At 36.4% G+C, this 15,183-nt stretch overlaps 2 protein-coding genes across 3 annotated transcripts; one reads left to right on the top strand and one right to left on the bottom strand.

Moving 5' to 3' along the window:
* Window positions 1-393: 393 nt before the first annotated feature.
* Window positions 394-2,120, top strand: LOC141826501 (patatin-like protein 2). Its single transcript, XM_074713757.1, has 5 exons — window positions 394-590; window positions 662-852; window positions 926-1,115; window positions 1,204-1,677; window positions 1,773-2,120. The coding sequence occupies exons 1-5, from the start codon at window positions 402-404 to the stop codon at window positions 1,998-2,000; spliced, it is 1,272 nt and encodes a 423-aa protein (XP_074569858.1). The 5' UTR covers window positions 394-401; the 3' UTR covers window positions 2,001-2,120.
* Window positions 2,121-2,645: 525 nt separating this feature from the next.
* Window positions 2,646-11,509, bottom strand: LOC141826500 (uncharacterized). 2 transcript variants are annotated; one of them, XM_074713755.1, is made up of 10 exons: window positions 10,778-11,509; window positions 9,281-10,435; window positions 7,205-8,359; window positions 6,939-6,980; window positions 5,598-5,674; window positions 4,663-4,747; window positions 4,516-4,599; window positions 4,322-4,423; window positions 4,163-4,261; window positions 2,646-2,988 (listed from the first exon to the last, which is right to left on the bottom strand). In XM_074713755.1, exons 1-10 carry the CDS (start codon window positions 11,507-11,509, stop codon window positions 2,845-2,847), a joined length of 3,675 nt encoding a protein of 1,224 aa, XP_074569856.1. In that variant the 3' UTR covers window positions 2,646-2,844. The 2 variants fall into 2 exon arrangements, with proteins under 2 accessions (XP_074569856.1, XP_074569857.1); XM_074713756.1 differs by having other exon boundaries at window positions 9,281-10,440; window positions 10,778-10,838.
* Between the last annotated feature and the right edge of the window lie 3,674 nt (window positions 11,510-15,183).

Below are 15,183 nucleotides of genomic sequence, written 5' to 3'. Positions count from 1 at the left end.
TCGTCTTATTTAATTATCATTTCAATCCTTGTCGCTAGAACCTCACGACAGATATCAACGGTCTGTGTTCTTTGCAGTGTTAGAAAATCAACACGAAAAAAATAAATAAAATGCTTGAGAAATAAATTCAGTCGAAATGCCTGAGAGAGATCATCTAGAAGACTAGAACGCACCTGAACAACGAAGTATAAAAATAAATCGATTTAATTTAATTTAATTAAAAAATCTACATGTAAAAATATTTTTATATTGAATGTTATAATGTTATAGTAATATCAAGATTATTTTAAACATACTAAAATAATTTTAATTAAATTAAATAGAAGTTGCTTCTCTACTTGGCTATATATTCGAATTTCTTCTCCTTCGACAGCAATCTTCTCTCTCAGGAGATCAGAAACATGTCAGAAGATTCTCAGATCTGCTCAGCTTCTGACTCCGATCATAATAATAATAATAATAATGATAATAGTTCAAATAATCCTTCGCCTTTTCCTGGGAACCTGGTGACAGTTCTAAGCATAGACGGCGGTGGTGTTCGAGGACTCATTCCAGCTACCATCCTCGCTTTCCTCGAATCCAAACTGCAAGTAATTCTTTATTTGATTAATTGTTTAAATTCCCGCGGATGTGAATTTAATGTTCATGCTTTGATTTGTAGGAATTGGACGGAGCAGACGCGAGAATAGCAGATTACTTCGACGTGATCGCCGGAACCAGCACCGGCGGCCTTATCACGGCCATGCTCGCGGCGCCCAGTAAGGACGGCGGCGATCGACGGCCCCTCTTTTCCGCCAAAGAAATCGTCGATTTCTTTGTCGACAATTGTCCCAAAATTTTCCGACGGAAGAAGTAATCAATCAATGTTCTGAAACCTATTCGGTTATCGTTCTCGTTACTGAAGGTGATTGATTTGTTCTTGCAGCGCCGGTATTCTGAATCCGGTTCTGAAACTAATCTCCGCCGTCGCCGGACCCAAATACGACGGTGAGTATCTGCGCTCCAAAATCCGAGAACTGCTCGGCGACACCAAGCTCAGCGAAACTCTGACCAACGTGGTGATCCCTGCCTTCGACATCAAGTTTCTCCAGCCCACAATCTTCTCGTCCTTCGAGGTGATACGATCGATCAAAAGATCAACTTGAATAGATAGATGGATGTGGTTGATCATTGCGCAGGATTAGGAGAGTTGGTGTATTGCAGATGAAGTCGGAGCCGCTGAAGGACGCGATGCTGTCGGACATCTGCATCGGGACGTCGGCGGTGCCGACGTACTTCCCGGCGCACTACTTCGCGACGGAGGACGCGGCAGGGGGGCGGCGAGAGTTCAACCTGGTGGACGGGTGCGTGGCGGCGAACAACCCGACGTTGGCGGCGATGAGCCAAGTGACGAAGGCGATCTCGTTGAGGAAGGCGGACTTCTTCCCGATCTGCAGGCCGACGGACTACGGCAAGTTTCTGGTGATCTCGCTGGGCGCCGGATCGAACAAGCAGGAGAAGAGGTACAGCGCGAAGGAGTCCGGCAGGTGGGGCGTGCTCGCGTGGCTCTACGACAAGAACACCATGGCCACGCCCATCCTCGACGTGTTCCGCGAGGCCAGCGCCAACATGGTCGACGTCCACGCCGCCGTCCTCTTCCAGGCTCTGCATTCCCAGGACAACTACCTTCGCATCCAGGTCCCTGATTTATTAGAAATTATATATATAATTCATTAGTTTATCGTAAGCTAGCTAGATTCAAAGGACTCAAACATATACAATTGAGATGTCAGGACGATACTTTGGTGGGAAATGTTGCGTCCATCGACGCATCTACGAAGCAGAACTTGGCGAATTTGATGGAGATCGGAAACAATTTGCTAAAGAAGAGAGTGTCGAGGGTCGACTTGGAGAATGGCTGCACGTATGAGCCTTGCGCGGGAGAGGGAACCAACGAGGAGGTGCTTGCTAGCTTTGCGCAAAGGCTTTCAGACGAAAGGAGACTAAGAAACTCAAAGTAACACTATGGAAAAACAACATGGTTCTTTGTCTACCTTGATGGTGTTGTATTTGATACATCGTCTTAGTTCACCTTCTTTCTTCACTACCAAAAAATACTCTCTTTTTTAAAGAGAAAAATATATTGAGAAGTTTGTCAGAATGAGTTTGTTCACGAATTCTATTCAAAACATCAATTTAATAATCCAAAATATTATTTTAGACTAAGTTTGATACATCGTCATTCAATTCAAGGACACAAGTCATTATGATTACTCTAATAGTAAGAGATAAAGATGAACTTTCATAAAATTATATCAATCACTTTCAAAATTAATCATAATCAGATCATAAAAATTGAATACTTGATTACTTAAAAAAAAACAGACACAAGACCTCACTCTATTAATAGTATAAATTAGTATAACTGTATGATTTATCAACTAATATTAAATACTACAATTATACAATAATGTTGATACAGATTTGTTACATAAACACTATTACAATATACATATGATGGTTGTTTTAAATGAACGAGCAAATGATCAATTGATTTCCAAAAACTGGATGGATCTGAACAAGGATACTAGATCAGCATTCACTGTATCATCAGTATGTATTCATTTTTATTCCTTGAGAATTCATTTTACATCAAAAAATATTGATAAAATGGGGAAATGTCTCACTTTTATGGTATAGTAATTTAACATAATCTACAACTGAGCTACTCATTTTACCTACAAACAGGTATCTTTCGTGGTGATTCTATTTCATGAGCCTCTTCGAGATCAGGATAATCCAATACTGATCTTGCTTAATTTCTGACTGAGGAAATGGAAGCGATTGAGACTTGCAGATTACGGATCATCCAGCATGTTTGTCCTGCTCAGCAGAACTTACCCCGAGATGATCTTTCAATTTCTTCAAGAACTCTAATGTCTTAGCATAAGAAGGATCTGTCTGGCTAACCGGCTTGCAAGAGTTGACATGATCAGTGGAATCTAATACCTACGAAGCATGCATATAAACGAAGTTAATAACAAAACTTGGAATCTGAAAGCTGCTCCAGTAGCAACATCAACTGGATTGTTCATACAGCAAGTTCACTATGTTATAGATTACAGAATTAATGGTGTGACTACAGAATGTATTGAAATCAGTCAGATTAAAGCGAGCAAGCTAAATTCCTATAGATATGCGCACAGGGAGATAACTGTAATTTTTGTTTTCCTATGAATTATTTTAAATTTAAAGTGTTTTCCAATTGCTGAATTATTAGAAACACATTTTTTATTAGAATTATCCTAGAATTCAACTGAAGATTGGTATAAAGGTGAACAGATCAATAAAATTTATATCACAAACATCCATTTTCGAAATTATTTTTGTTTCAATGGAACAAGTTCCATAATAATAATAATCTGGCAATCGAAAAGCCTGGTGCATGCAATAGTAGTAGCAAATAGCCACAAGACTCTATACTAGCAGAGAGAGAAAAAAAGTAATCTTACCAATGCTTTTATTAAAACATGGTCAGCTAGCTATTTCAAAAATTTAGGAAGATTATAGAAAAGTTAAGAGACTCGAACTAAATCCTCTATATTTCTAAACCCTTATTAAGAGGCTAGAATTGTTGGGATTGATCCCAACGTGCTTCTGATGTCTAGCACATAGAGCACTATTTGTGATTCTATCTCAAATTCGGGGAAGTGGGGGAGGGGCCGCTTTATCACTACTCAGACACCAGAAACTATCAAAACAAAAAAATGATTTCCTCTCTACGAGCAATATAATAGCTTACACCCTTCAAAGGCTGCTACTGTCCTTATTGGACCACCAGTTCAAACGCCCCAGCCTCCTGGCACTGGGTTAGAAAATGTTGAGCTATTGGCCTAGCCTCTCACTAAAACTAAGAAGCACTCTAGTAGTTCATATTCACGAATGGAAGATAAGGCTATTATGTTGAAAAACATTAGTGCAAGTTATATCTAGAATCACAAATCACAAAGTTCGAGCACTTTACCAAAATAATTCACAACTAATTTCTCTTTAGTTTCTAACAACTAGGATTATCAGTATTTGCATATAAGATACAATTCTAATAGAAGGGTGTAAATAAAGCGACTGTAATATAAATAAAATATAAAATAAGGGACAATAAAATAAATTTGGGTAAACATACAACAAGTTCACCGAAGCCAGGGAATGCAGATTCAATAGGTACGATCTCCATTCTCAAGCCCCAGCCACCATAACCTTCAACAATTGGTGTCACCTGTGTCTGTAAAGATATCTATTAGTTTAGCCAATTGGAAGTAGGACATGGGAAAATATAATTTACCTCGCTAAAACTGAGAACATCAAGAAGTTCCTTTTTATAAAGATGGCGGACGAAGTCATTCAATTCTAGCAATCTAGGTGATCCACTTCTTAGTTCTCCAATCTAAAACAATTGTGCTAATGATTTAGATAAAATCTTAAAACTAGAACAAATTCTGCTGAACTACAGGACATAGAGGTTTAACAGTTACACACAGTAAGGGCTGGACGGAGAACCAAACCCATACGCCAAGGCACGTCAGCAAGCTTGCTACCAAAATGGGGGCAGCTATAGAATACCTGCATTTGAGATTTCATCATTATTGGTCATTTGTGAATCTGCTGGCAAAATGGCATACATACCACTCCAACAGTATTTTTAACAAATTCCTCAAGATTATTTAACTTTGCTTCATAAAGCATTTCCTTGACAACAAGTCCTCCCATACTGCAACAAGAAACCAATCAAATTACAATTAGGAAACTGGCAGCATGAAGAATAGGTATTTACAGTTTTCGATCATAAAACTGGTGTTTCATTACTTCTGGTGCAGCAGGCAATTTATAATTATCCATATCTGCCACCTAAGTGTGTGGTCATCAACATATGTTATACATCACAGGTACATAATTACTGTACTCAATTTCTTTTAAAAAAGATCTAAAACAGTAATTGTGGAAGAACTAAATTGAAAGTTTACTAAGCCAATAGAAAAACATATGCAAACTCTAGACATTTCCATTGTTTTGTTAAGTAAATAGCATTATTATTTATCTTTTGGCTGTAAAAGATATAAATTTTGAAATTTTGTTTGGCTTCTTACTCTAAGAAAGGAGATTGATCGTGTCGATTTATGCTTCAAAATCAAGGTTGTCAAATTGAAGTTTGTATCATGAATCATTTTGATGAATATCGTACCATGAATCATAAGGTTGCAATAATAAACTATAAAATATGTTAAAGAATAATTCTGCTTTTTCAAAAAAACTTTGATATTTAAAAGTGTAAAATAATATAAAAATCCATCTAATAGCATAATAGAGCAGATGGAAAGTTGATGTTGATTCATAACAAAAATATATATAAGTTCACATTTTCTTTTGATAAATAATGAAATTTATTTCTTTCTTTTAGATGGTTATAAATTGATGTTTTCTTTCTTACTTTTAGAATTGTATTAAATCGAACTGATCCATCATGGTTCTTTTGACAATTCATATGTAAGAACCATGGTATCATTCTGACACCTATGTACAAGATAGTTCCAATACCAAATTTATAACTGCAACCTTATTACCTGTGAGTCACAAACACAACAGGTCGATCACCGATGCCTGCTCTAGTTAGCTTTCTCAGTAGCATCGAGCTAACCTCCTGCATAGAAAATTCTCAACTATCAAAAAAAAAAGTGATATGAAGAATCATATCCTTGCACAAGAGAAAGGTAATAGTCTAGAAAAGAACGGTGATTAAGTGTACACATAACCAAATGGATCCATTATCCAATTATCTCTCAATCCTTCTTATAATACAAGATGGTGACTAAGAAGGAAACTAAATCTAGTACACCTAATGTGGTTAGACATGCACAACTCAATTTTTTCTTAAAATGAATTAACAAACAAGAATACCTAGAACTGAAGAGCTTAATCTTGTAATAGAGAATAGGTATAGTGTTCATGCAAGAAACTCTAATATCTATACAAAAGAAACATGTCAAATAGAATAAGTGGATATAATCCTAGAGCCCTAACTCGTTAAGAGCATGATTAATTAACAAGTGTGATTAGTGAATTGGATCGATATATGAATTAAGAAAATATAAGTAGTATTTGAAAATTTTGGCGTGCTAGTAGAATTTTTCTGGTTGTTCTCATTTTGGCTAGTGACTTTTCGCCCCAACTCATTAACAGAATGCTTAATCACCAAGTGTAACTAGTTAATTGAATCAGTATGTGAGTTAAGCCAATACAAATACAAGCATGCCAAACTGCTCAAGATTTGAATGGATGCTTGAACAAATAATATATAGAAAAAAACCATTGCTCAACAATGGCCATTCAACCCATACTAATTCCGTTTGCAAAAAAACTACCAAGATAAGCAAGAACAGTGCACAATGAAGACAAATTATTCACAGATTACACAATTCAATGCTCTCATTACAACCCCTTCCATAGAACTTCTTGAAAAGATAGACAAATAGTTCTGCTTGCAATTACAGAAAATTTCAACTCCCCATATTGTAGAGAATGATTGATTGCAACCCCTTGATGAAGGTTCACAAAAAGTGTCAAAATTCCAAATGAGACATGGCAAGCTTCACAATCTCCTAATTATTTTATTGCAAAACTCAATAAAAACACACCAAGAATAGTGGAGCTGCCACCAAACCAGAACCACAAATAAGCTCATAGCCAGATTAACTAGGAAACTGCAACCAATCTCAAAACCCAGTGAAGAAACTAAACAAACAAACAATCCAATAGCTAAGAGCTAAACTTGCACATCTAGAAACTGTGAATCTTTGATAATTCATATATGTGCCTACCAAAAGAGGCAAGCATGACAATATGACCATAACTCAGCGAACAACTAAATCTTCATTGGAACCTCTTGGAGATACTAGATCACTAACCTGAAGTGGCAAGGTAGCTCCAGACCATTGAGTCAGATTTGTCTGCATGAATCATTTAAGTTAATTGCTAGATGTTCGGAAGAAATTAATTGCTAGATGTTCATAAGGTCTAACTGGAAGAAGACCTAAACAAATTTAAAATTGCTAGAGCTGCTTCTACACTCCAATAGATGATGATATATGCATAAAGAAGATATAACTAAGTTACACAAGTCATTGTCAGGAAAAAAACTATGAACCAGAACAACATTATATACAATACAAACCTTGTACTTAACGGTAAATATGCGAGCACCAGGAAAATCAGCACCTAGCCACTCACTAGGCCAACATGTACCCAATTTACCAGCTTCCAAATCAATGTTCTCCACAAGACCAGCTTTGCTGGTTGTGGAAGACTTGTTATCTGCTATCCGCCATGACTTAAAAGGACCGCCACGTAATCCATGGACAAAGACAACATCAAGTAGAGGATATGAAGATTTGGATTCTTGCTCTGCATTAACAAGACAGCTAGAATTGTCAGCATTATTTTCTTCACACTGATCGATACTGCAAGGTGAAGGACCAGCAATTAACTTCTGACCAAATGAATCATCTGAATGGTTCTCATCATGTTTCTGACTAACTTTCCAGTGTGGCGATTCAGGATTTAGCAAGAATATCATGTCTTCATATAGAGGACACTTTCTCTTTGGGTCTTTTAAATCAACATGAGGATTATAATTTAGCACTTGAGCTTCTGAAGGTTCTAAACAAAATATATTTAAGAGAGTTGCCCTAGCATAGCTTTGTGTTTTTTGGTCATTGCAACAAGGAATATTGCCACTTGCACAATCTTCAAGCCATTTACACCAAATAGGATCTGCGGAAATAGCTTTTTTAACACTTGGAAGAAGAGAAAGAATTGCAAGCAAACGAGCAGCATGCTTCCGGATGTGTGCTGTAGGAGGAACTCTCACACTAGATGGCTCATTATTATGATTTTTATTGGGTGAATCACCAGGAACAGACACATCTAGACTTTGAGGTTCTAAAGCTCTTGATGCCACATATGCTTCATTAGCAGCTAATTTTTCATAATCATCACATAACAGGTAACGCCGAAGTAAGACAAGGGCACCAAGATCAGCTATTTTACATTGGCAAACACTATCTTCAGCGCAAAGCTCTGTCAGTGCTTTTATGCCTTTCAATGTAGCAATAGCTGAATCAGCAGCATCAAACTTGGGCAAACTATTCTTCTTCATATTCTTAATTAGAGTAGCAAATGGTTCGAGGGAGAGAAAATCAGTAAATGGACTATTACCAGAAGTATCCGATTTAAGATCCAACAGAAATCCAGTAAGCTTAACCACAGAAGTTGCTAATTCATTGGATATCTGTACTGCAGATTGAGCATTAGACTGATCAATTTGAGTCTGCAAGGTTACAGTACAAACAATTAAGATGGGACAAAAATACTACATCACACTTTCCACAACTAGTGGAACATAGTCATTCAGGAATACAAGTTAAAATCTGACAGATGCAACATTAGATATCAGTTATCCTATGTTCAGACATTGCTGCTAGTATAAGAACCAATGTTAAGATGACTGATCAAATTTCCAAAACGATACAGAAGTAACAGGATCCATCAAGTTGGTAGAGATGCCAAATGCTGTAGGTTCAAAAGATTTCAGTAAAGATGCAACATATTTTATAACATTACACAATAGGTAATCTTCCATTACAACTATCAAGTTTCAAGTGTAGTTGTAATGGAAGATTACCTATTGTGTAATGTTATAAAATATGTTGCATCTTTACTGAAATCTTTTGAACCTACAGCAAGAAGAATATGACCAGGACACAAATCCTGACACAAGTTAAATTCGTGGTGAAGAAGAAGCATGTAAATAAAAAACAAAAAATAAAGTCATACAAGACTCAGTGATCATAAGGCCTATGAAAGATGTGGCCTCTCACTGTTGTTTTGATCATTCAAGCAATGATATAATTTTCTATTTGGAAATTTTCTCTTTTATACTGTGAGCAACCCATGAGATTGCCGACCACGTGGAGTTATTCTAGAGTTGTGTTAGTTACATTGCATAATTCTCAATTCTCATAACTAAATAATCCAAAAAAAAAAACTCTTCAAAGTGTGTGCGCTTTCATCCATGGTAGAGATAATCTATCCATTTTTGTAATCAATTAATTGTCTCTTGTTGGAAATTTTTCTAACAACAAAGACAATATACATGCACAAGAAAGTATTAACTTATAGGTCCACATATTTAATAAGCTGAAACACTGTAAGACAAATTAAAGCAGCATTGCTAACAAAGGAATCAAACCTTCACTTTGTCTGACTTAGGTTGATTGTTTCCTTTCATGTTTGCTTTCTTGCTAGATTCAAGGACCTCATTGAGCATTATAGTCAACCACCCTTGCGAAATTGGTATTGAATATGGCCCAAAATCCTCCATGATGAAAGAAAGGGTTTTCATAGCAGACAGACGAGTAGTTAGGTTGGATGATTCATCAAAAATCCAATGAAGAAGAATACCAGACCATCTTTGACTTTCTTCAAGAGACAAGTGCATGTCCCCTTTGTAAATTAGTTCCAATACCTTGGCTAGAGTTTCTCGTAAATGCCAATGTTTTCCAGACTGCTTACCAATTCCTCTTATGAGATCAAGCCCTTTCTCCATCATCACAACCTTTGCTTCATTACTCCGCTTAATGGAGACAAGAAAAGCTGACAAAGCTACTTGAGCCAAAGTTACATCCTCACTATTGCTGGCATGAAATGCTGTAGAAAGAAGACTGGAGCTCCAGTCAGGAACAGATACATTTAATGGTAACTTCGGATCATCTACAAGAGCACGAGCAACCAAACAACCATGCCATTTCACTGATCTCTCAGGTGCCCTTAACGTAGTCATAATAGCCTGACCATCATTATCAAGTTCTAGAATACGAGTGCGGTTAAACTCTGAAGCCAAAGCCCAATTTGCTAAAGCCCATGCAGCAAAAGGTACAGCGACATGTTCTCTCTGCAAATCATCCCACAGGCCTGGGATAGTAAAAGAAAAACTCCCATGTCTAGATGAACTGCTAATATTTTCCTTTAATTCAAGATTCTGATATCTCTCTCTAGGTCTAAGTAACTGATAATGAAGAGGCTGGCTCAGTTCTAAGATGCTTTCCTTTGAAGAAAATCCCAAAATCGTTGTGCCACCAAGCACTTTTATTCCAATTCCCTGAATTCCATTGTCCCCATCATTATTATCTCCATCCTCATCAACAACCTCAAGGCGCAATCCTCCTTCCTCAACTACTTCTAGAGCTGTTGCAATATCTCTCGTGTCTGCAGTAGCAGGTAACAATGGCTTAAGTGGTTGGTCAACACTATCACAGTTTGACGTGATTATGTCCATGATGGCAGCAACAAGCATGCTCCTTCCTTTACAAACATCAGAACCATCCTTTGCTGAATGTTTCACAGACTGTCCTGGTGCACAACACAATTAATTCAATACTACACTAACTTGTTTTGGGCCTTTGGTCCCGAAGGAAGCAAAATGATCATTACTCCTTCGCGAACAGAATTAATTAAATTACAATTCGAAAAGCAGGGGGAAATGCTACGAGATTACAATTGATCATAATTTAGAAATATAAATGGGAAGAAGTGCATGTGTTATACATAGAAATGTAACACTCATAAAAAAGAATGTCAGGTGGGACAAAAGGTATCATACATCTGAAAGCAATGCATTCAGGTATGTGATTCATCTAAAATGGGACATTGGGAAAACTGTTTGCTTCATAAGTCATCATTAACTCACCTTGGATTTTTTAGGTTGGAACGAGAAGATGAATCTCAAAAGGTTAGGGATCGCATGTGGCCGCCCCAAGACAGCATGGCAAACATTCGGGTCAGCAATAAGATGCGCAAGAGCCCTTGCCGACTCCGACTGTGTCCCAATACGATCCCCTCCGTGTCCAGAGCTAGCTACACTATCCAACAGCCAATCCACTACCGCGCCTCCACCAGCCCCCACAATGGCGGCCCTACGCGCCTCGTTGGCTGCCGAGATATCCGCAAGCAGAGCGGCCACCCGGAACTCGAACCCTGACCGGACCCCATGGTTGGCGGACGAGAGCATGGAAACCAGCGACTTCCAAAGCACGGAAGCGGCGGCACCTGTCTGACTCATTCGGTCCAAGATCCTTCGAACAGAATTCTTGGACCTTTCTAGGGTTTCCTCCATGTCGGAGTAGATTCGGTCGGGCCTTGGCGAAGGCCGGTCCGAATAAGAGAGGGCGACGTAGGCAGAAAGTGCCGAAGCTGAGACGACGGTCGCAGCGATGGCGTAGGAGGAGGCGGAGCGGAGCGGCGACCAGGCGGGAGGAGAAGTGGTCGGGGCCGGGGGATTCTGGGCGAAGAGAGGACGCGGCGAGGGTTGCTCGAGGAAGCCTGGCCGGATCTGGGTAGACCCGTGAGAGGTCTGGGAAGAGAATCGCCTCCGCGCATGGTCTTGGGGGAGGCGGCACCGCCGGAGGAGGAGGCGGAGCATGGTCGCGTCTTGTCGTCGTTGGGTTCGGCCGGAGCCGTAGGAAAATATGACGAGTACAATTCGTCGCGGAACGATATATAGAAACCTGAAACGATGACGTGGCGTTTCTTTGTTGAAAAGGAATCCATGCGCCACGTAAGAAGTGGGAAGTTAAATAGGGACCGGTGGAGAGCGTACCGAGAAAAGTAACAAGAGGGGCTGCACTAATTACGCTATTATCGGAAATAAAACATAATCTAACTTCATTTTTATTAATTTTTTGAAAATAAATTAAATTAAATTAATAATTATTAATGATAATAATAAATTAATAATATATCTATTAAAAAATATAATTTATTTATTATTTTTAAATTTTAATATATATATATATATAAGATAATTCAATTAGAATTTGAGAAAGGCTATTTATTTAACTATCCTATTTAAATTAAAAATTTTAATTAAAAAAATTAATTACTCAAATTTTAATCCTAACGTCTCACCAACTCGCTTCATCGTTGCTCGCCTTGCCATCACGCCCCCTCTTTGCCATCATGAGATGTCACAACCCACGCAAGGTGCTTGCCACCGCCACTCTCCCCTCTTCCCATCGCGCATCCCCTCCGCAAGTTGTCGTTGATGCTGCCTCCTTTGCCTATGGAAAAAAATTAGAGGATAATTTTGGGAAAATTTTTCTGTTAACATTAAAATTCGTCAAAAATCTTATATTGTCGAGATAATCGCATTCTAATTATATGCCCTTTTTGCTGACATAGTGGGCATGTTCCATTATTTGGAAATCATTCATTGAATCAAATAGGGTTAAATAATATAACCTTGTGTCAATAACCAAGATTATCGAAGATAATCTCCAACCAAACACACTCTAAATATTACAACTCTTTATAACCAGTGAATATAGGCAGTAATAATTTTCTCGAGCAAAAGTAAAAAAGGTGTTTCTTTATTTTTGGAATCATCAAGATAACCTATCATATTAATTTTTTTAATCAAAAAACCACTCCACTTTCTTGTAAAATAATACAATTGTTCTCCGTTGTATAATAGCATGCAGTTTATTCTCATTATTATCTTTCTTCTATTGTTTTCATCTAAATTAGTACGTTGTAGCAACTACTAACTCATAGTTGCCACACAATCATAGCAGCTACAATTTCATCACTGCTACAACATAAAAAAATTTAAGACAAATTATTCGAAACTTCCAAAAAGAATTTAAATAATTTTTTTTAGCTTGAAACATGATCGTTATGGGTTCCATCTCGTAATTAGTTATAGATCTCTAAATGAGCTTTGATTTGTCTTGTAATTCAACCCAAATGAACAAGTATAACCTCTTGAAGTTTAGGGTTTAATATTTACATTGTAGTCGTGATTCAATTTGAGTTAAAAGTTATAGTCTCTTAAAATTTAGAATTTAACATTTACATTATAGCAGCTACAAAATTATAACTACTACAATTGAGCTGTCATGCAATTGTAGCAACTACGATTTCATAGATGCTACGACATAAATATTAAATCCTAAACTTTAAAAAATCTTAAGGGTTGAACTACACAATATATCATAATTGAAATTTATTCATAGATCTACAATTAATTACTAGATAGGACCCATAATGATGAGGTTTTAGACTAAAAAAATATGGTTTAAATCCTTTGAACTATTTTAATTTATTTTTTTTATATTGTAGCAGCTATGAAACTACAATTATTATAACTTTGTGATAACTCAATTATAACAGTTATGAGTTAGTAGTTGCTACAACTTGTATAACAGTTATCAGTTAATAGCTACTCTAATGCATCAATTTAGATAAGAAAAAAAATAAGAGAAAGATAATAATAAGAATAAATTACTATTGTATAATAGATGATAATTGTATCATTTGAAGATGAAATTCTCTTTTGATTAAAAAATCAACGTGAGATGTTGTGTCGATGATAAAAAAAAAGAGACATTTTGATTTTTGCCTAATTTTCTGTACCAAGTTTACTTTTTTTTTCTTTAAACAATATGTTATTGACTCAATAGTTATAATAATATTACTGTAGGTCAATTAATCATAGTATATATACTAAAGTCAATTAATCATAGGTGATCTTATTTCGATCCGTGTGTATATATATATATATAACCCTTAGGGCATAATAAAAGGTGAAATTCATTACTCTATCGGTTTCACATGATTGGTCTCATGACTATTTATAAGGAGGTAAATCGAAAAGCTTGCAGTTGACTACTACGGGAGAAAACATTATCTCGATAAAATTCAACCCTTGCCCACTTCAATAAATCTACCTTACAGTAACCAACAAGTCTGTCCTACAGTAACCAACCACGGACGGAGTCAAGTATTATTTTACCTGGGCTCTAGCTCGGGGGCCCAAAAGGGTTAAAGGGGAATTATAGTTTAAATTTACTATAGAGAAAATAAAAAATATATGTGAAAGAGGGAGATAGTCCGGGAGCTTTTGATCAGCTCGGGATTAATCCGAAAGCTACAAAATTTCAAACTCCATCATAATAGCCAACTCAACTATAAACTATAATACATCAACTATAAGCTATAATACATTTTATTTTATGATAACTTGGTTCAAAGGTACTTTTTGAACTAGTGGCATATATGGCAGTAACTTGGGCTCCACTTTATGTATTTAAATGTATTAAAGAGTTTTCTACAAAATCTTATCTTAAATTATAGATATCCTATGAACGCTTAATATAATTTTTTTATTTCAATTTTATTTAACTTAAATACTAATCATAAATACTATATCCTAAATTCTAAAAAAATTAAAAAAATTTTTAGATGTCACAAAATATACAACATAAGGTACGTAATATATCAAATATATATATAGATAAACCATTTGTTATTGACTCAATGGTTATAATAATATACTACATGTCAATTAATCACAGGTGATCTTATTCCGATCTCCATTCTTCAGGCACAGATTTACCGACCTCTCCTAGTATGTTGATATGTCGACAAGTTCGATAACCCTGAACCAAACGCCCCCTTAAGGATTTTGCTAAAAGTTATCAACAAGTTCGATTTAGCTAGCTCATCGGGCTCTCCATACCATGCATTTCGAACTCCTCGAGCTAATTACCACTCTAAGCTCACCGAGCTCTCGATTCCAAACTTCTTATTATCTCTATTTCGAGCTCTTCAAGTTCTCCCCTCTGAGCACACCCTCTAATTAATATACTCTTTAATGTGCACGACGGTTCTCATTCCTCGTAGCTACATCCAATGAAACAATAAATTTTAGTAGGATCATTCTCAATAGCAACAACTTATTTATTTTTAAAAATAATTAGTGTATCTTATGATAATTAATTATCTTTTACACTCATTTTATTCATCCCTATCTATTTTATATTTTATTAGTACATAAAACACACATTTTTTTACATGGGTTTAATTTAAACATAATAAACATGGGGGAAAAATACATTGTTTAGAAGATGATAGGTCATTCCATTTTTTTTTATAAATTAGTCCAACCGTTTAAGCTTTGCTTCTCATAAATAGAAAATAGAAAAACAAAATCCGAGTACAATATAATAAACACATTTAATTACTATATGGTTAAAAATAATATTATATGATATAGTATCTACAAATCTAGTGTTTATAACCACATATTTATGTAGT

This window comes from Curcuma longa, chromosome 4 (genome assembly GCF_044706935.1).
Source record: "Curcuma longa cultivar G26 ecotype Majalengka, Jawa Barat chromosome 4, ITB_CL_G26_1.1, whole genome shotgun sequence".
Classification (NCBI taxonomy): domain Eukaryota; kingdom Viridiplantae; phylum Streptophyta; class Magnoliopsida; order Zingiberales; family Zingiberaceae; genus Curcuma; species Curcuma longa.
Note: the sequence above shows the minus strand (reverse complement) of the source record. Positions and strands in the feature narration are given on the sequence as shown.